The sequence below is a fragment of the Aethalodelphis obliquidens genome, unplaced genomic scaffold (genome assembly GCF_003676395.1).
Source record: "Aethalodelphis obliquidens isolate GAN/ISIS:26980383/991018 unplaced genomic scaffold, ASM367639v1 scaffold2, whole genome shotgun sequence".
In the NCBI taxonomy this organism is placed as follows: Eukaryota; Metazoa; Chordata; class Mammalia; order Artiodactyla; family Delphinidae; genus Aethalodelphis; species Aethalodelphis obliquidens.
The window spans coordinates 61,791,446-61,814,177 of record NW_020837946.1 but is presented as its reverse complement, the minus strand read 5'-3'; the positions used below and the strand labels follow the sequence as shown (position 1 = coordinate 61,814,177).

Genomic DNA, 22,732 nt, shown 5'->3' with positions numbered 1-22,732 from the left:
TTGATAGCTAGTTGAACATGTAGGAGTCAAGGGAGAAGAAGGAAGCATACTGTACTTGGTTTTTGAGCCTGGGAGATTTGAACCATTATGGTACAGTTGATGGAGGAGGAATATGGAGCAGTTTTGTGTGGGCCGAGATGAAAGTATTTTGCATATATTCAATTTGAGGGGTTGGTTGGATTATTTGAGTTAAGTAGATATATTCACCTGAAGTGAATATATCTGTTTAGAGTTCTGTCATCTGTGTAATCTTTTTTTGCTTTTAAGTATATATGTAATACATAAAAATGTATATAATTATAGAAATACATGAATATATAATATAGAAATAAATATACAGTTAGATATTTGCTTGCTCTTCTACTTTATTCACTTTGGCTTTTTTGTTTCTATTAATCATGATAGTATGCTATAGATGGGTATAATATTATGCCTACTTTTAACTTTTGTGGATTTGACATGTTTTTCTTTATGTCACTTTCTTTCATTTGGTGTATTTTGTTTCACCCATTCATATCTCATACTTTTATCCAAAAAATTTTTATTAAAATTTATTCTTTTGCTCCCTTTGATTCTAATTGCAAATCTACTCACTCAGCAATTTTCCCTTAATGTTTTCTTCTTTATTTCTTGAAGTTAACTCAGGAATCATTCATTCATAGCCCTTTGTTTCATTTGGGGGAGAAAGGACTAAACATTTATTTGTTCAAAGATATTTACAAAGCAGTTTATAATGGCTGGCTGTTTCTTAACTAGCTTATAAACTAGGTTTTCACTTTACAGTGAGGAAACTGAAGGATGAAGACACATCTAAGCTAGTAAGTCAGTTAGAGGTAGAATTTACCACATTCATCTGATAGTATTTATATTGTTCCCCTTGTTGACTTCTTTAACTGAAATTATCTTTTCAATTTTGAGAGGAAAGATGGAGGTGCATATGCATGGAATTGAGTTGATCACACTCCTCAGCTTTGGCGTACTAAGTATAGTGCCTCTAATATTATTCTCCCTTTGTTCCCCATATGATATCTTATCCCTTACTTCTCAGAAGTAATGTATATGTCAATATAAACTGCATATAGTGTTATTTTGTGTTTGTTTAACTTGTATAACTGGTTGTGCTATAAATCTTGTATCTTTCTTACTTTCTTCGTGCTAAATATTATATCATTTAAACCTAATCATGTAGCTCGAGATAATTCTTTCTTATTTCTTCATAGTGGTATTCCAATATATGTGTATTCCACATTTTACTTACTCCTCATTGGTGAACATCTAGGCTGCCTTCAAATCTTTGCTACCATGAAAAAAAATAAACTGCTGCAATGAACCTAATGTTTTGTATACTTTTAAACTTTCTCTGGATTCTATACCTAGCTAACTATGGGATTGCCTATGTATGTATGGGATACATTCTGCCTCCTTGCCTTCTAACATGGCTGCTCAAGGTTCACACTCCCATTTGCCTTGTGTGAGGGTTCTTGTTTTCTACCCTGTACTTGCTAGCACTTTTATTATCCAGTGTTCTAATATTTGCCAGTCACATGGGGATAAAGTATATGCTTATGGTTAATTTACTTTGCATTTCTCTAATATAAATGCAATTGATCATCAGTCCATGTACTTTTTAGACATTTAAATTTTCCTCTGTATATTTCCTATTCCTATTTGAGCATTTAAAAAAATTGGGGTTTCTGTCACTATCTTGCTATTGCTTTGTCAGTTTTGCAGATATCTTTTTTTTTTTTTTTTTTGCGGTATGCAGGCCTCTCACTGCTGTGGCCTCTCCCGTTGCGGAGCACAGGCTCCAGACGCGCAGGCTCAGTGGCCATGGCTCATGGGCCCAGCCGCTCCGTGGCATGTAGGATCTTCCCGGACCAGGGCATGAACCCGTGTCCCCTGCATTGGCAGGCGGACTCTCAACCACTGTGCCACCAGGGAAGCCCTGCAGATGATATCTTTTAACAGACTTTGTATTGCCCTTTGTGGAACAGAAATATTTAATTTTAATGTCGTCAGAGCTATCACTTTTTTATTTATGACTTGTGCTTTTGGAATCTTATTTTTAAAATCCTTCTCCAGTCTGAGATTATAAAGTTATTTTATATTTTCTTCTCTTATTTTTATAGTTTTGTCTTTACATTTATATTTTTCATTTAATCTGAAGTTTATTTTGTAGTAAGGTACGAAGTAAAGATCTAATTTTTTCTCCATTTGATGAGGCAGTTTTCCTAAGACTATTTACAAAATAATCTATTTATAAAATAACCTGGCTTTTTCATACTAATTTCCTATGCTAACATGTTTCTATATTTCTGGGTTCTTTGTTGTATACTACTGACGTATTTGTTCCTATACTAGTAGCACACTCTTAACAATGGTTTTATTATAGACATTATATCTGGCAGGGTGAGTTTCACTTTTTTTTTTCCTTCTAATATCTTTTTGCCAAATGCTTTTTTCTAAAATTTTTTGCTGGTTAGCTATATATGCACTTTTATTCTTATATATAAATGTTATATCAATTTGTAACTATCTTTCCAAACTCCTACAAGCTGTTAGATGAGAACCGCTTTGAATTATCGTTTTAAGGCATTGAACATAGTTTTTATGTCCATTTATTCAGGTCTTCTTTTAATATTTTCATAGAATTTTAAAATTGTCATCTTAAAGTCTGGTATTTTTTATAAAGCTAATCTAGAGGCTTTATGGTTTTAGTTTCTATTTAAATGATATCTTGTTTTCTGTAACATTCTCTGATTACTCCTTGCTGGTATAAAATAATACTATTGATTTTTGTATGTTCTTGTGACTGGGCACTTGCTGAACTCTCTATTAATTCTAGTAGTTTGCCTGTTGATTCTTTTAGGTATTCTGTGTATCATATCATCTGAAAATAATGACAGTATCATCCCTTCCTTTCAAATCTTTATTTCTCTATTGTTGTCTTAATGCATGTCCAGTACTATTTTGAACAGTGAAAGTAATAGGCAGTATCCTTTTTTGTGCCCTACCCCAAAGAGAATGCTTTTAAAGTTTCCTGTGTATGTCTGTTTGTTTTATTGTAAATGGAATCATTTAAAATTACATTTTCCAATATGTTGCTAAAATGGAGAAATCCAGTTGGAATTTTTGAACGTTAATCTTCTATATTTAGCCACCTTGCTAATGAATTCAGTGATTATTTCTAATAGCCAGGACGCTCTTGAGTTTAATAATACACTTTTTTTTTTTTTTTGATGTTGGGGGTAGGAGTTTATTTATTTATTTATTTATTTTTGCTGTGTTGGGTCTTCGTTTCTGTGTGAGGGCTTTCTCTAGTTGTGGCAAGTGGGGGCCACTCCTCATCGCGGTGCGTAGGCTTCTCACTATCGCGGCCTCTCTTGTTGCGGAGCACAGGCTCCAGATGCACAGGCTCAGTAGTTGTGGCTCACGGGCCTAGTTGCTCCGCGGCATGTGGGATCCTCCCAGACCAGGGCTCAAACCCGTGTACCCTGCATTAGCAGGCAGATTCTCAACCACTGCGCCACCAGGGAAGCCCAATAATACACTTTTTAAACAAACATTTTGTTATCCATGGGACATCATCAAGAATGGTACCTGGTACATGTTCTGACACAGAAGCCTGCTCTCCACACAAATCTATTAGACTTTCCTTATTTAGTTAAATATCTTAGTCTGACACTATTTCTAGTACCATATTGGGGCTGATTTTAGTAACTCATGTGGTTCTCTTTATCTTTGCTCCAACTTAATTGCATCTTCTCTTATTTATACTCTAATTCTGGAACTATTAACAGAGGGACTGGAGGTCGTTTTTGAATTCCATAGCATTGTTTGTAAACTGTTTGTGTATGTGTATTTTTCTTGGAAGAAAATAGTTATCAGTTTATTATAGGTGGATTATCCACCCACCCTCCAAAGTTGAAAAACCACTGCTCTAATATATCTCCTTTAATTCTTTTGTCTTTCTTCTATCTGTCAAAAGTAGTTTCTCTTCGAGTAATAATGATAGCTAGCATTTATTGTACACTGACTACATGCTAAGCATTGTTTTAAGTGCTTTGCATTTAAATTCATTTAAGCTTCACAAAACTATGAGGTAGCTGTTACAATCTTCACTTTACAGACAAGAAAACAGGCACAGAAAGATGAATGACTTGCTCAAGATTCACAGCTAGTAAGTAAAGCTGCCAGAATTCAAGCACATTTAGTCCAGATGCCAAATCTGTACTATTAACATCTGAGCTATACTGCTGCTTAGTACACAAATCAGTTTTTGAGGCGAACATGTTATTTTCTTCTAGTTTTAAGTCTGTAAAAGCCACTATCTTATTGCATATTATACTCTCTTTGATCTCAATATGAATACTCTATAGACATTTCTTAAAGTATAATAATATAGTGATTGATTTGTTGATAGTCGAATAGACATACAAGAATAGCAGACAAAATTGAAAACATCTCAAGTGTCCATCAGTGAGAAACTGGTTAAATAAATTGTGGTTTATTCATACAATGGCATACTCTGCAGAAGAAAAAAGAATAGAAAGTTTTCTATGTGCTAATGTGGAAAAATCTCAAAAATATATTAAGTATCCCAAGGCAAGGTGTGCTTATATTAAATGAAAATAGAGGAAAAATAATGGTACTCATATTTGCTTGTGTGTGTGTATGTATGATACTCTGGAAAAATACGTTAAGAATTATGGTCAGTTCTTACCGAGGAGTTGGGTTAGTGAGTTTGAGATTAGGATAGAAGGGAAAAAAGAATGGTGGAGAGACTTTTTTAAAAACAGTATCTTTTTATACTTCTAGATTTTAAATAGTATAAATATACCACTGCAATAATTTATAGAAAAAAAGTATTTATTTTTTGAACAGGTAATGTATTCACATTTTTTTAAATTCAAAAGGTACAAGAAGGTATTCTATGGAAAAAAATCTCTGTTTACCCCTTTCACTAGCCACTTGATTGCTGCCCAGTTGCTATCAGTTTCCTCTGTATTATTCCAGAGACATTTTATGCATATACAAGAAATATGTGTGTGTGGGGAGGGTGTATTTTTTTTTTTCTTTTAGTCCTCTTTTTATACATTGTTCTTCAGCTTGCATTTTTTTTCCCTTAAGAGTGTATCTTGGAGATCATTTCATATTCAATGCATGAAGACCTTCCTCATTTTGTCTTACAGTTTCAGAATATTTCATGTATGATGTACCAGGATGTATTTAATTAGTCCCCTATTAATAAACATTTGGGTTATTTCTAGTCCTTTGCTATTTACAAATGATACCGCAATGAATGATAGTATGCACAAGTTATTTTGCATGTTTTTGATTGTATTTGTAGGATAAATTCTTAGAAGTAGCTGAGTAATATTCCATTGTATATATGTACCACATTGGGAAGCTGCTGTATAGCACAGGGAGCTCAGCTCAGTGCTCTGTGATGACCTAGATGGGTGGGATGGGGTGGCAATGGGAGGGAAGTCCAAGAGGGAGGGGATGTATGTATACATATAGCGCTGACTCACGTCGTTGTACAGCAGAAACTACCACAACTTTGTAAAGCAATTATACTGCAAAAAAAAAAAAAAGTTTATGCACACACACACAAAAATCCTTAGAAGTGATTTGCTGTTTCAGCATTTGCATACTTTTGTAGTTTTGATGGTTATTGCCAGAGTGCCTTTCATTGAAGTTGTACCAATTATGTTAACACCAGTGATGTGTGAAAGTTTCCCTGTACTTGTGTCTACTTAGTGTGTTATCATACTATTTAATCTTTGCCTCTAGATCTTTGGTCTAGGTAAAATAGCTCAATGTAGTTTTTTTTTTTTTAAGGTTGTTTCAATTTATATTTTTCCTAAGGTTGAGCATTTTCCTTATGCAGAGCCATTTAGTTTTCTTTACTATGACCTACTTGTTACATGCTGCTTTTGAAAATAATTAGGAAATGAAAATGACTGGGAAAATCATTTAGTATCTGAGCTTTAAAAAAGTATCTCATTATTTTTTCTTTGTGTAGAATAATCTGCCACTCTCATCTGTTTTGTCCAAGTCAAATGATAGGGAGGAATGAGAAACTTTTCTTTCATTTTTTTCTTCTTTTATAAATTTTTCCTCAGGTTTCTTTCATTTTAGTGACCCACTTTTGGATTCAACATCTGCTTCATGAGAGGCCAAGTAATCCTGAAGTAGTCTGTGAATCCCAGGGGGAAAGATACATTTATGTAGATCTTTGTTCATTTTTATCCATTGTTGGATATCCTGTCATAAAGAAGATGAAAAAGTATTGCTATTTTCTTACCATTAGTAGTTCCCATTGTCTCAAGTTGTTTTTGTGCCTTACCTTAGAACATAAATGCCCTCTCTCAATAGAGCAGGAAGATATAACAGCTGTAAATATATATGCACAAAACAACAAAACCCCAAATTACATAAAGCAGAAATTGACAGAATTGAAAGAAGAAATAGACAATCCACAATTATACCTGGAAACTTCAGTGTTTTTTCTTAGTAATCAATAACAAGTAGATAGAAAATCAACAGGGATAAATGAGACCTGAACCATACTATCAGTCAGCTTGATATAATTGACATCTGTAGAATATTCCACCAAACAATATCAGAATGCATATTTTTTACAAGTGCACATGGCCCATTCACCAGAGTGTACCATATGCCAAACCATAAAGCAAGTAGCAATAAATTTAAAAGAATTGAAATCACAAAACATGTTTTCTTACCACACAGAATTAAATTAGAAGTCAGTAAAAGAAAGAAATATATAAATCCCCAAATGTGTGAGAATTAAGCAGCACACTTCTAAATAACTTACGTATCAAAGCAGAAATCACGTAGAAATCAGAAAACACATAAACTGAGTGAAAATGAAAACACAGCATAGCAAAATTGTGAAATGCCCCTAAAATAGTTCTTGGAGAGGTACATACAGCTTCAAATGCTTATATTTAAACAGAGGAAAGGTCTAAAATCTTTTTTTTTTTTTTTTTTGCGGTACGTGGGCCTCTCACTGTTGTGGCCTCTCCCGTTGCGGAGCACAGGCTCCGGACGCGCAGGCTCAGCGGCCATGGCTCACGGGCCCAGCCGCTTCACGGCACGCGGGATCTTCCCGGACCCGGGCACGAACCCGTGTCCCCTGCATCGGCAGGCGGACTCTCAACCACTGCGCCACCAGGGAAGCCCAGGTCTAAAATCATTTATCTAAATTGTTACTTTATGAAACTAGAATAAGAGTAAATTAAACCCAAAACAAGTAAAAGAAAGGAAATTACAAAAATCAGAGCAGAAGTCAATGGATAGCAATGGAGAAACAGTAGAGAAAATCAATTAGTTCAAAATCTGGTTCTTTGCAAGGATCAATAAAATGGATACACCTAAATGTCAGGAGCTCAGCTGAGCTGGGAGAGAGAGAACTGAGCTGCTAGGTACTGGAGTGGCTGATTAAAGCAGGAAGCCACAAATGAAAGAGTTAAACCTTTAACCACTTACTGTGATAGTATAATCAAGAGGCTAAAATCAGAGAAAATGCTGATTCCCCGTTCCATCACCTTCATAGAATGAAATGATGTACCGGTTAAGGATCAGGTGGATCAGCACAGATGTGGGAATCTGTTAAGGGAGCCCCAAACAGAAGGTTCTTGCAGTGTTATGAACTCTGAGGTGGAGAGGAGGGTGAAGGGGTAGGGATAGGAGTGGAAAAGTCCTGGGTACTGAGTCAGAGTGGGGAAAAGTTTCTTAAAGGTTTCAGCTTTTTCCCTTAATAAGCTGGCCTTGGCAGAAGTGTCAAAGTGACCCCTGCCCAAGGCCTCAGATAGAGGGGCCTAGGAATAAAGGCGCCAGGCCTGGGAATGTAAATGTGTGAAAGAGCATGACTGGCCAGGGGGCCTGAGACCATGATTGCAGATCCCTTCAGAGACTGCAGTGCACTGACTGTGTGCCAAGTCTGGTGGAGGGAGGACAGTTTTCACCATGAGACCTGCAAAGTAAAACCTTTGTGATTATCTGTGGTTAGACCTGAAAAAACACATATAGGTTTTTTGTTGTCTTTTTTTTTGTGTGGTACGCGGGTCTCTCACTGTTGTGGCCTCTCCCGTTGCAGAGCACAAGCTCCGGACGCTCAGGCTCAGCGGCCATGGCTCACGGGCCCAGCCGCTCCGCGGCGTGTGGGATCTTCCCGGACCGGGGCACGAACCCGTGTCCCCTGCATCGGCAGGCGGACTCTCAACCACTGCACCACCAGGGAAGCACACATAGGTTTTTAACCAGGAACTAGACTCCTCACTAGATTGCTATGGAAAAAAAAAAAAAGAGAGAGAGAGAAGATACAAATTACCAATATCAGGAATGAAGGAGGAAACGTTCCTACAGAACCATAAGAGAATATTATGAATAACATTTGCAAACAAATTTGATAACATCTATAAAATGAACAAATTCTTTGAAAGATACAAATTACTAAAACTGACTCAAGAAGAAATAGAAAATTTTGAATAGATCTATATTGAGTAAGGAAATTGATTTAGTTATTAAACTTCTACAATTATTATCCTGCCAAAAAATGAGATCAACAACTTTATAACAACAAAGATAACATCATGATGAATTCTATGAAAAATTTAAGGAAGAAATTTTATCAATATTATATAAACTCTTGGCAAACAGAGGAAGAAGAGACACTGCATACTCATTTTATGAGGCCAGTTTTACTAATACCCAGTCCAGGCATCATGAGAAAAGAAAACTACAAACCCATATCTCTCATGAACATAGAAGCAAAAGCCTTAATAAAATATTACCAGTAAAAAGGATAATACACCATGACCAAATGGGTTTATCCTAGGAATGCACATTGGCTCAACAACAATAAAAGATCAATAAACTTAATTCACCATATTAATAGAATACATTTTTTAAAAGCATATGATCATCTCAGTAGCCATTTGACAAAATCTAACACCCTTTCATGGTAAAAAAAAAAAAAAAAAAAACACCAAAAAAAGGAATAGAAGGGAAAGTCTGATAAAGGGCACCTATGAGAAACCCATAGCTAATATCATATTTAAAAGTGAAAGATAGAAAGCTTGCCCACAAAGATAAGAAATAAGGCAAGGATGTCTGCCCTCTTCCTGTCTTTTAAGCACTATATTGAAGGTTCTAGAAAGAGCAGTTAGGCAAGAAAAAGAAATAAAAGGCATCCAGATTGGAAAGGAAGAGGGAAAACAATCTCTGTTTGCAAATTAGATGATCTTGTTTGTGGAAAATTGTAAGGAATCTCTCAAAAGCTATTAGAGCTAATAAACGAGTTTAGCAAGGTTGTAGGATACATGATAAATGTACAAAAAAAGTCAGTTGTGTTTCTGTGCATTAGCAATGAGCAATTTGAAAATGAAATTAAGAAAATAGGGTGATGGAAATATTCTGGAATTAGATAGTGGGTGATGGTTGCACAATTTTGTGAATATACTAAAACCCACTAAATTGTTCATTTTAAAAGGATGAATTTTATGGTATACAAGTTATATCTCAAAAAATATATTGAGAAATTATTGTATCCAGAATATATCAGGAACTCAATAATAAAAAAGCAAAAGATACAAAGTGAGCAAAAAATTTGAATAGGGCACACTTCTCATCAGAATGTATATGAATGACCAACAGTACATGAAAAGCTGTTCAACATCATTATTGTTTAGAGTAGAAATTAATGTTACAAGTGTTGGTGAGGATCTGGAGTACCTGACACTCTTCAGTCATTTGCTGGTGGGAATGCAAAATGGTATAGTCAAATTTGGAAGAAGTTTGACAGCTTCTTTAAAAAGTTAAGCATACTTACAGTACAACCCCCAAATAAATAGGTGTCTACCAAAATAAATGAAAACTTATGTCCACATAAAGACTTTTATATGAATGTTCATAGCAGACTAATTTGTAGTAGTTAAAAACTGGCAACAACCCAGAATTCCATCAACAAGCAAATGCATGAACAAAATGTGGTGTATTCATTCAGTGGAATACTACTCAGCATTAAAAAGGAATGGACTGCTGATACACGCAATAACACGAATGAATCTAAAAATACTGCGCTAAGTGAAAGAGGCCAGGTACAAAAGACTACATACTGTGTGATTCCATTTATATGGAATTTTTAAAAATCCCCAAACTGTAATGGCAGATTATAGTTGGCAGAAAGCAGATAAGTGGTTGTTTGGGGCCAGGAGCAGGGGCTGGAATTGATTGCAGAAGAGCACCAAGGAACTTTTTCAGGGGATGGAATTGTTCTAAAACTTTATTGTAGCAGTGGTTGCATGAGTATACATTTTCCAAAATTCATCAGACTTAAAGTGGGTGAATTTTATGGTATGTAAGTTATACCTCAGTAAAGTTAGTTTTTAACATGCCTTATTAATGTATCTATACAAATGGGGGATTTGTGGCCTCATTTCTAGTGATTTAAAAAATCAGCATCTTTTTCAGCCTGCATATCATTTTGCTTTTTCATCTTTATTTCTTTTTTTATTTTGGCTGTGCCGCACAGCTTGTGGGATCTTAGTACCCCAACAAGGGATTGAACCTGGGTCTCAGCAGTGAAAGCGCCAGAGACCTAACCTCTGGACCGTCAGGGAGTTCCCCTTTATTTCTTCTTTATAGAATATTTCAGAATTTTGTACTTAATCCACACAATTAGTTGTTTTGCAAACAGATGTTTGTTGAATGTCTGCTATGTGCCAAGCACCGGGAGGACAGAGCCCCTACTCCCGGGGACTACTCCCACAGTCTTAGAGGACAGGCTAATTTATTTTTAAAGTAGAAAGTATAAATGTAAGAACTGAAGTGTTTACACAGTATAGACGTACTAATTTTATCTCGGTGGAACTAGGTAGTCTAAGGTGTCATTAAGTGGGGTCAGGAAAGGCTTCCCTGAGGAGCTGGAATTTGAAGGATGTTAGGAATTAATTGATCCAGTGGACAGGGGAAAGTAGACTAACTTGCCTCCTAAATGGATTTTCAGTTAAATAAAGAGGGGTGGGGGGTATATTTTGGTGTTTACAAGACTAACAAACTCCTTTAAAAATCAACTTTCAAGATGTGAGTCCTTGGATCATTGATTCCACTGGTTCTGTTATTACTGAGTAGAGCTTCAGATTACCTGGCAGTTAGAGGTCTCAAGTTTTTACAGACTCCACCTTCTTTTTAAAACTGACTTTGTTTCACACCCATTCAGGGTCTAGGCAAATGATTTAGCACTGTCTGTCGTGAATTCCATGTTTTCGCTATTCTTCTTTATCCACACTGGCAGTCTATGTCTTTTTAACCAAAAGTCACTTTCCCTTTGCCCCAAATTAACATTTGCTTTCATAGAGTAGCTAGGTGCTATAGGCTATATTCATCAGATATGTGAAAACACTATTTTTAAAATAAATGTATAAATGAAGCAGATCCTATGGCACTTGGAAGTTAAATTTCAAAGAGAAACATTCTGGGAATATAGGATATAACAGCTCAGAACCTTTTCTCTCTTCTTTGCTCCTCTTACTCCCTTCACTTTATTTAGTTGACTCAGTTAAGAAAGTTTTCTTACTATCCAGAAGTAATTGATGAGAATGACACTTTAAATATCTATAATGGGAAATGTTCATGATGAAATGTCTTGAGAATTTTCTATTTCATATCTAAAAGGAAGAAGAAGAGTTTTCAGTTCTTTCCAGCTGCCTGGGACTTCTGCCAACATTTTACCAAACAGAACATCCATTCATCAGTGCCTCCTGTCTGGATTGGCCAGTTCCAGCATTTGATATTATATCTCAGTGGTGTTTTGAGATAAATTCATTTACTGAAAGACATGCTGAACAAGGAAAGGTATGTAAAAAGAGTAATACTCACTTGCTATAGTGGTGACATGCTAATAGGTAAGAGAATAATGAAGAATTTAACATTTCAGGTAATCTAGTCTTGGCAGTATTTATTAAACTAATTATTTTGAAAAAATGGTTTACTTATATTTATTTATGAGTGTAAAAGCAGAAATGTTTCAGTTAACAAAACTAAGGTATAGTATGTTACTTTTAGTTTGTTTTAGGTCATCGGGTTTTTATTGACTACCTTAAATAGTCATAGCACTATTTGGAAGGTACAAAGGAATTTTGGAAGGTACAAAGGAATTTTAAGACAGACAAGGAACTTGTAAGCTTATTGGAAAGAGGACTGTCACATAAAAATTAAAGATTTGGACTTGCACATCTAAAACATCATGTCTTTAACTATAAAATTTGCTGACTCTATGCTGCCAGCTCGATGGGTAAAGGTGTTGTGTTGGGGATGAGGGAATTGGAAAGGTGGAGTGCAGGCAGTGATGGGTGGCTCTTAGTGCCATGGTTTGGTGCTCAGACTTTCTTCTATATAGAATTACAGTTTTTTGAGAAATGGAATAATATGATGAAAGTAGTGTTTTTAGGGAGGTAATTTTTGTGGCTTTTTTAGTAAGTAAAATTGATGTTATGGAGAAAGGGAAACCAGAGATTATTTAGTGGTGAAGAAAATCTGGATTATTGTTTTGTTAGCCAGCAGAAATTAGACAGAATGTAACCAATGCAAGACACATTTGAGAAAAATATATAGTCCTTGGTGACCAAGTGTACATGACTTTAAAATCTTGAACTCAAGTCATCAGAAGAGTAGTAACTAGTATACATAGTTCCGATAGGAACCTGCTCCTGCTTAAAAACCACTGATGATGGATGTCCCATTGGCTATGGAGAAAGACAGGAATCTTTACATGGCATTCACCATCTTGCTTGCCTTTCTAACTTCATTTCATACCACTTCCCAGCCACCACCTTGCTTAAACCACGAAAGAATATTTCTTAAGTGTGCTATGCATTTTTAAAACATCTGTGCTATTGCTTATTGCTGTTACTTTTATTTAAAGCAATCTTCCTACTGTTTTCCTGTTAATCACCCATGAAGGCTTTGCTAAGATAAATGTTACCTCTTCTATAAAGCTTTATCTGAGAGTCCATCTCCCTCTATTATGTATGATAGTACTTTTGCCACTGTTTCTAATAGTTGCCATGTTTATCACTTTTGTTTGTTTAATGTGTCTGAATGGGGACTCCACAAGGCAAAAATTGTTTCTTGTTTATTCTTGAATCCCTAGTTCCTGGAAAGTGCCTAATATAGACTAGTCACCTAATAAATATTTGTGAAACAATTAAATGGTGGATTAATGTCATTGGGAGAAATAGAACTGATGAAAGGGGAACCGATTTCAGGAAAAACGAGAATTTTAATTTAATGTCAAAGGAACAATAGAAAAATTAGTATTTCAGATGGAGGTTGTCACTAGACTTAATTCTTAAAACATTGAAGTGAATAACAAAGGCAAGGTAAGCATAAATAATAAATGTCTCTGCTTTTGTTCATTTTCAATTGAAATCCTTAAAGAGATATTATCTCATTTTATACTTTTTTTAAAAGGAAAGGAAAATTGAAGAAGTTAATTGAACCTTGTGTACTATGTATAAAAATATTTTCCTATCTAGTAATTGCTTTATTCACAATTATAGCTATAATCTGAAGTTATATTTTGATGTCTGAAAACCTATGAGGAATGTCTTGGAGTAAGAGTTGGGTATTATTGTAGAACCAGGACAGAAGAAAAAGTGATGAGCATACTTAAAATTATTTTGTCTTCATATGTGCCATGGGATAAGCAATAGATAAAAACGAAATCACTTGATAGTATAAGAATAAGCCTACCTTTTTAGATGAATGATTATTGTTGTGAATATTGATAGAAAATAAGAATTTACCATTTAAATATATTTCATCTTTTTGTAAAATTGAGTGATAACTATTTGTTTTAGAGTCAGAACAGTAGATACTTATTTATTTATGCTTATGCAGAATTTTTATGTTATTTGAATTCACCCCTATCTGACCTGCATCCCTACACTTGTCCCTTCACTCTGTTCTGTCTCTAACCTCAACTCTGTCCATTTGTCAACCAGATTTCTTTTTAACCAGCAACTTTAAATTTGAACAGAGAGACTTAGATAAATATAAACAGTGATTGGAGCTGAATAGTGCAACAGCTTCCCTTGAAAGATAGTCTGAATTACTGCTTCTCCTTTCTTGTAACAGCTAAGATTCTTTGATTGCAAACAGTTTGGTTGCAAACCTCTGGTCTGTTTTCTCTGAAGCGCTACTGCTAGATGACTCCATCTCAGCTACTTTCCTTCCCTATATATATGCTCCAAATTCAGATTCCTGGGAGAGAGAATCTGACTGGCCTAATTTGCATCATATGTATACCCCTGTGATGGGGCAGGATCTTGTGATGGGGCAACCGCATCAGATCTGTATGGAGCAGGAAAAGAGGTTATTTTCCAAAATAAGTCATAATGCTGTCAATGTAGGAAGGCAGATGAGGTTGCCAGACAAATTGGAAAAAACGAACACTGGTGGCCCGCTACCTTCACATCTTACCTCCCCAGCACATAGACATCCTTCTTCTCATTCACAGAGTTTCATTTCTTCCCCTGTTTAAAATGATGTAACTGTTCCCTTTACAACCACAGATGCAGCCACCATTTCCCAAATACCTAACCTGAAGTCACATCCTATAGTTATATCATCAAGCTTCCCTGAATCCAGAGGCTCTGGGAGATGTCCATTCCTTCTGTGATTTATTGTTCTTACACCCCAACGGCCTGGAAATTTTTAATTAGCACCTACTCACCCTGAATTCAGTAGTAGGAGAAAGGAAAAGAGAATGAAAAATATTGCAAAAATATATGCCACAACAAGCAAGAAAATTTTAAATTAGTCATAAAACTGTAGCTAATATACAGTCAAATATATGACTTTCTTCTTTCACCTTCTTTGACCAGCACCTCAACTGGTTGGATTTATTTGAACAAAGATGTGATCCAAACTTTATTCTGAGAGGTCTGAGCTCAGTGATTTGTCCTGTCATGCTTATATAAGACTGTACTAGTTTTGTGTGAAATGTTTACCTTTCAAGCCTGAACGCGCTAGGGGTGGGGGTGGGGTGTATCTCTGAGTTTCAAACATACTGATACGGGAGGTATTTCTATTTTATTTGATGAGGTCACTCCCTCCAGACAATACTGTAAGCCATTCCCTTTCTTTTCCGAGTGGTATTAGGGAAGCTAGAGTGGTCAGATGACATTTAGTTTTTAATTCAGTGGAACCATTATTATGTTCCTTGTTGGCAGATAGCACACAGCCTCCTTACAACAGTACTGAAACCACAGAAGAATCCAGAATAGCAGGGAAACAGAAATTAAAGACCGAATTTTTAGGTCTAATTATGAGAGATGCCACCCTCTGGTTCCCAAACCTGTGCACTCCATCTGTAAGAGAACAGTCAATCACCCTTATGTACTAGTTGCTTTTTTAGGTCGTATACCTCATTCTGTAGGAGCATATACCTCATTCAATAGGTGTTTCCCTCTAGTTGGTACCATCTAAAAATTCATCAGCAAAGTAGTTCAGCATTTAAAAGACCAGTGATTTTTTTCAGATGATTGACTGTATGTTAAGATCAGTTAATTCCATAGACATCCACCTATTGTGTTACATCTTTCTTTATGAAGAAAATTCTTTGATTAGAGACCATGTGGTGTGTGCTACTGGGTAATTTACAACCTAATCTGGATAAGTATCAAGTTCAATGAGGACGAATTGCTGTTCCTTCCACTGATGGAAGGGTTCCATATATAATGAACCCGTTAAAGAATATGCAGTCTTTGGAGTCTGGAGTTGGGCACTGAGTATTGGCAAACAGCATATTGTGAGCCCATATATTGTCCTTATCCTTGCTTCCATGGCTGCTTTATCCATGAACATATTGATAAACACCAAGCTGGATACTTAGTTATTAGACTGATTTAGATGGATTATGGCTATAAGTAATGTGAGATGATCACCACGTGAATTGCCAGCCTCCATACTGTTTCTTAAGATAATAGATTCATACTACATTTTATCTGATTTAAGTGTTAATGAAGTAGCATCTAGAAAAAAAATTAATGCTATTTCCAGTATTTTTATATAACTGCAAAAAATGAACAAAATACCCTGTAGGGAAATTTAACTAATTTGTTTTTCTTTTTTTCACACTTACTGAGAAAATTTATGAAAAGAGTTGTAGCCCCAGCACTTATGGATACAAAAGATCTTAACAGCTTGAGGTGTAAGATTTTTCATCTTCTAGGAATGAAAGATTATAAAGTATTGAAATAGAAATATGAATTATAACCATGATCTTCCCTAAAGAAAAAGCCAATGAATTGTTTGTTTATCTAAGAAAGGTCAAAAACTTGGTTTTGAAAAATGTGTATAACTGTTTAAAATTATGTATTAAGAATATTTAAAAACAAGTACATCTACGTATATTTTCCATGCATGCTTAGTTATATTTAATATTTTTCTTTTAAAGTAATAACAAATTTCAATGTTTTAGGTGCTTAGTCTAAAAACTCACATCATGTTTTAATTGAAAATTACATTAAAATAGAGAATCATAATTGTTGAAGTACTATTTTAGTCATTTGTAAAATGGAAATGGGAAGAGTGTTAATAAAGAAAATAAGCCACATTCTTGGAGACAGATTTTCTTTTCTTTAAAAAAAAAAGGCCTTTTAAAAAATAAATATTTTGTGTTAGTGACTTAAATACATAGGACTAATGAATATTTTTGAATAATGTTTTAGGCCTTGCTTATCCAAGAGTCAAGATGGAAATTGCCACACCTACTACAGTTGCCTGAAAATTATAACACCATCTTCCAGTACTACCACAGAAAAACCTGTAGTGTCTGCACCAAGGTTCCTAAAGATCCTGCCGTTTGCCTTGTTTGTGGTACTTTTGTATGCCTGAAAGGACTTTGCTGCAAGCAACAAAGTTACTGTGAATGTGTATTGGTAAGCAAGAGTAAATCACATGGAAATGTGGTATATATGGTCAAGCCAGCTCTTCAAATTTAACTACTCTTTGAATTAAATACACAATACATATAAGGATCTTGTTTTCGTTGTTGTTGTTTTATTTATTTTTAACATCTTTATTGGGGTATAATTGCTTTACAATGGTGTGTTAGTTTCTGCTTGATAACAAAGTGAATCAGTTATACATATACATGTGTTCCCATATCTCTTCTCTCTTGCGTCTCCCTCCCTCCCACACTCCCTATCCCACCCCTCTAGGTGGTCACAAAGCACCGCGCCGATATCCCTGTGCCATGCGTCTGCTTCCCACTAGCTATCTATTTTACGTTTGTTAGTGTGTACATGTCCATGACTCTCTCTCGCCCTGTCACAGCTCACCCTTCCCCCTCCCCATATCCTCAAGTCCGTTCTCCAGTAGGTCTGCGTCTTTATTCCTGTCTTACCCCTAGGTTCTTCATGACATTTTTTTTTCTTAAATTCCATATATATGTGTTAGCATACGGTATTTGTCTTTTTCTTTCTGACTTACTTCACTCCGTATGACAGACTCTAGGTCTATCCAGTAGAAGGGTAAAAACAAAAACAATGACAACAACAAAAAAACACCTGGGGTTTTATTTAAGTGGGTAAAACTTTTCCTAAATGCAGCTTCAGTTCCTCTCCCTAATCCCTAATCCCTAATCCCGCTGCCCTTTAATGGTATATATGTTCAGATGTTGTGCTGTGAAACAGCAGTCATATATGCTGTTGTAGACACTAGCCTCTGAATTAGGTTTAGGTTAGCTCTTAATTGATTTCCGAGGTAATCCTTATCCAAATTCCTCCTCATGTATTGTTAATAAAGTATTAAGAATGAGTTAATAAATTTAACTTAGGTGAAATCTGATTTTAAAACATTTAAATATTTCTGTGTTATTTAGAAGACAAGGCATTCTTGATTTTCTTATGAAGTCCATTTGATTATGAAGTTCAGTCATATATTTTTAATTTTTTAGCATTCTCAGAACTGTGGTGCTGGAACAGGGATTTTCCTTTTGATCAATGCATCAGTGATTATCATCATTCGAGGGCACCGCTTCTGTCTCTGGGGTTCTGTGTATTTGGATGCTCATGGAGAGGAAGACCGAGATCTTAGGTTAGATGTGCATGGATATATCCACATGTTTTATTGAAGTTTGGCCAGTAAGAATAATTTACCATTCCTGACTTTGTAATTATAATAATAATTATTTTTTTTATTTCTGGCAGTCATTAATTTAGAACTATTTCTATTTTGGGGGATATTTTCCCCATCATCATGTTAAAGAAATATGAAATAAACCAAATTACTATGTTAGATTTTTGCCATAAAGAATCTATTTTTAAAAATGTGTGTGAAATCTTCATTGTATTATATTACTTTTAATACTTTTTTTTCCCTTTTTATTCTAGGCGAGGCAAGCCTCTCTACATTTGTAAAGAAAGATACAAAGTTCTTGAACAACAGTGGATTTCTCATACTTTTGATCACATCAATAAAAGATGGGGTCCACATTACAATGGGCTGTGACTCACCACCTTAGCATTGCATTATATCATTTTCATTAAGAATTTATCAACAATAAGCTTTAACTTAATTTGGGGGATTAACGCTTTTGCTGAGGGAAAGAAAGAAAACATACATTATAAAGCCTTTCCAAAATTAGGTGCTTGGTAATCACATTAATGGTATAATAATTTTTTTTTAAGTATATGGAGAACATAACAAGTAAGAAGTTAAACCATTCTTTAGTGGTCCTTTTTTTGTTTAAGTCCACAATTAATAAGAAGCACAACTTGTTGACAAAATCATTTAAAAATGATTCTCCCAACAGTGCATATCTGCTATTCATTGATATTTAGAGTGGGTGTGATTTATTTAAAGTTTTACTGCTTCTTTATATCTGTGTATTTTAATTTGCATCTGCTAAACGTAATGCATCCTTTCCCTCTGCCATTCTTGTGTTGATTTGAGATTTTTGCTGTATGTAATTAGAAAAAAATGTAAAACATGATTTATGTGAAATACTGTATAGTAAAATTTGGTCTAATAGTAGAACTTTACATTTTTTTCTTATTGTGAGGAATCTGTTAAAAGTTTAAGGCTTTGCTGAAACTTAATTCATTCTCAGGAATTTCATAAATATTCTCCCCAGGTAAATAATTGAAATAGTTGTAAAATAAGTAGATAGCTGCTGTTAATATAATACAGTACATTTTGGGGGACATGTGTGGTTGGGGGAGTCCCTAAAAATCAAAATTTGCCATTTCATTTGGATGAATCACTAGAGGTAGTAACAAACAGATTTTATTATAAAATCAGAAGTTTTAAGAACATATACATGGCAGATTTTGATTCTCTGCATGCCCACCTTTTATTACCAACCAAGTTTTTTTGTTTAAATGATTGGATTGGAAAAATGCTCTGACTTCCCCACAAATGAAGCATAGTTCTGGAACTTTCCTTATCAGCTCAAGAGGTTCATCTGTATTGTATCTGTGCAGTGTTATCACTGCTATTTCTGCTCGGTTTCCTAAAAGGGAAGGAAAAGGGCTCAGTGGTGATGATCCTCATGAATGAGCTGTACATCTGCATTCTTGTTAGAAGCTGCTGTGAAAAGCAATTTATGTTTGTAGGGTTTTTAAGTTAGTAAGAATGAAAATGATTGAGCTAAAACCCACTCTGTACTTACAGAGGGAAGATGACAGAAAAGCATGTGATATATTGCTACCAAAATTTTTCTTCCAAATGATTCAATAATTTGATGATTATTTAATATATAGTGCTATCAAGCAATTCCTGGTACTTTGGACTTCCATGGCTTGTTATATAAAATTACATTTTTACATGTAAAAATAAACTAAAAAACATCTAATGATAAACTATAAAAATAAAGTCAGATCTGTGTTCTAAAAATTATTGAATGATGACATGATATTACAGGATATAAAAGCGGACATTAAGTGATGGCCTTGCATTCAAACAGAAGAGTAAATATTCAAATATGTTCAAAAAGTCAAAAAATTACCTATAGCTCTACAATGAAAATACAATATGGAAGTAGCTTGCTATTTTTATATACATTTCCAAAATATTAAGTTAACTTTCTGAAAGACTAGAATGATTCTGTTGAATTAAACAGCTGTTCTTTCCAACACATTGCTACTTTTTAAAATACTGTATCATAAGTTCAGCCTGTCTTATTTTTTGCATCCGTCATTATGGATACCAGACCAGATACTTTTGTTCTTCAGGTGTGGTTGAAGAACAAAATGCTAATTTACATCTCTAGTAAATACTGTTACAGGATTCATGAACTTGAATAATTATACAGTTTGAAACTCTGATGCTATATATACATGGTATAATGTACTCAGACTTTGGTTACTACATATTTAAAATGGAATGTTTTATGGTTGTGCATACGGATGTGAAGTGAAAATATTAGCCTTAACATTAAAATTTGGGTATTTGATAGTGTTTATTTTGATATTGGTGAATTAGTCACCAGTAAAATTTTAAAAAGCACTTGGTTGAAAATTGTACTTGAATTACATACATGCATGCTGCTAAACTAGAACTTTAATTTTTTCCCCATAACTTTTATAAGTCCCATTTATAAACCCACTTTTAAAAATAACAGGTCCAAGTTAGAGTGATGTGTGTATATTATTCAAAAAAATGTACTGGTGTGATACCTTGTATGAATGATCATTTAAATACAGTACATTACTGTAGAAGCTAAATCAATCTTTATAAGCAAGCAGAAATTACGAAACTAGGAATAATCAACATTGTAAGATATGTTAATAAAAACCTACTGTCATTTGGTTTGTGAAAGGTCCTTAAAATGTTTAATTCTTACATGTTTTTCTTTTTTTTCAAAGATGTTGACAATAATATGTGTAAGTGAGCATAGATGAAAAGATCAAAGCGTAACATCATAGTTGCTGTAAGGTGGAGTTAATATAAAGGGTTTGGTTTTCCTTTAACCACTTACTTACAGAGCTAGTTCCTGATTCTTCTGTCTTTGTCTCATAACTAATGCAAAGCCTTTGCTAAGTGTTCTTTTAGAATCAGGAAATGGGTGAAGGGAGAGGAAATGGGTTTTTAGAGAAGGAAATGGATGTGCAGATCTGAAGAACACTGCTGTGGTCCTTTCTGCTTTCTGAGAATCCCCAGCTAAACTTAAGAAATCTGAAGGCTTTTATGATAATGTTTATTTTGATTGATCTGTATCTTGTTTGAATCGACAATCCTTGCCCCTACCCCTCCATCCTGTAGCTCACCAGCCAGTTATCAACTAGGAATCCACTTGTGTTCACAAACCTTTTTTTCTGTTTTATGTAATTTGATATTGATTTCTGTGACTTAGAAAAGATGCTGACTGAAAGCACCGAAGGCTTGGAGGTAACAGCAGTATTAGAGGAGGTGTGGCCCAAGGGTTTCTGTAACATCTCCAGGATTGTAACTGCTAACTCTCAGGTTCCTCTTGTTGGCTTGCATTTGAGGTCATGTTGAACAACAACGACAACAAAACAAAACAACATGGTTTTAACCACTAGAATCAAAACACAAAGACAAGGTGCATTCACTGGTGGTTATGCCTGACACTTGATGGTTAGTGGGAGAGCAGAAGACTTGTGACTGTCTCAGTCCCATTCACAGCACGTAGTTCTTTCCTTTAACGTTATGATCTGGCTGGTTGATATCAAGCATTGCTTAGTTCATCAGGGATGAGCTGAATGGCAACGTGATCACTTCTCTGTTCATGGCACTTCAAGCTCCCTTGGTAATGAGGCACATTAACTATGGAAGAGCTATTACCTACCATCCTAGTGTACAGTAATCAACTAGCAGTGGAGTGAAGCTAACTTCAACTGATGCAACACAATGAAAAGGCATAATGGGACCTTATGTATAGCTGCCTTTGTGTGAGTTAAATCAATGTAAAATGGAGCAATACCAAAATTGATGCAGCCGAGCCCAAGAGCAGGCTAGAGAAGTAGAGTCAAGAGCACAAATAAAAGCTTGAGGGGAAGAAAAAGGGACAAGAGAAAGGAAAAAAGTCTAGAGCAAAGAGGATTCATATCTGATTACCTCTTATTAGTGCAGAGAAGCAGGTAAGAGTTGATAGTGGAACAGGCCTAGTATATGTGGGAGCTTGAGTTAAATGTTTAGACATATGGTAGGAGAGAATAGGCTAGAAATAAAGAGAGGTACCACAGAAGTCATACTGAGAGCCCAGTAGGGTTAGAAGCCATAACATCTAAATGGAAGCAATTAGAAAGGTTCTATGACTTTATAGGGCCCCTGAGATCAACAGGGTTTTTTTCTGATATCTGTTTATATTTACATGGTACATTTTAAGGCAATGGCTGCATTGGTCGTACATAGTAGAAACCATAAAAAAGAGTTAAGAAGTAAAATGTACATCATACACTTATGTATATATATTTTTTACAGAGAGGTAAAAAGGCTTATAAAAAATCAATACAGTGTGGTTTTTAGTATACAGGTAAAGAATGGATTATCTTCTACATGATGATTAGGACCAGACTGAAAAGGAGAAGAGAGGCCGATAGGAGAAAAGAAAAAAAAAAAAAAATCCTAGAAGGAAGGGTATTTTAAGAGAGAGAAACCAGTAAACATTAAGTGCTGTGGAGAGGTTAAGTGACATATAAGCCACAAAAGAATTCATTGTATTTTGGACTAA

The 22,732-nt window shown here is 35.0% G+C and overlaps 1 protein-coding gene across 7 annotated transcripts in view; it reads left to right on the top strand.

The window, feature by feature from the left end:
• UBR3 (ubiquitin protein ligase E3 component n-recognin 3) overlaps window positions 1-20,860 on the top strand; it is a 227,135-nt gene extending 206,275 nt beyond the window's left edge. For 6 of the 7 annotated variants that reach the window (XM_027128679.1, XM_027128641.1, XM_027128646.1 and 3 more), the window contains 4 exons: window positions 11,704-11,883; window positions 16,764-16,973; window positions 17,993-18,132; window positions 18,429-20,860. In XM_027128679.1, the coding sequence (XP_026984480.1) occupies window positions 11,704-11,883; window positions 16,764-16,973; window positions 17,993-18,132; window positions 18,429-18,546 (648 nt within the window). In that variant the 3' untranslated portion in view covers window positions 18,547-20,860. The remainder of the gene's footprint in view (window positions 1-11,703; window positions 11,884-16,763; window positions 16,974-17,992; window positions 18,133-18,428) is intronic. The other variant, XM_027128660.1, reaches the window with a different exon arrangement.
• Window positions 20,861-22,732: the final 1,872 nt, after the last annotated feature.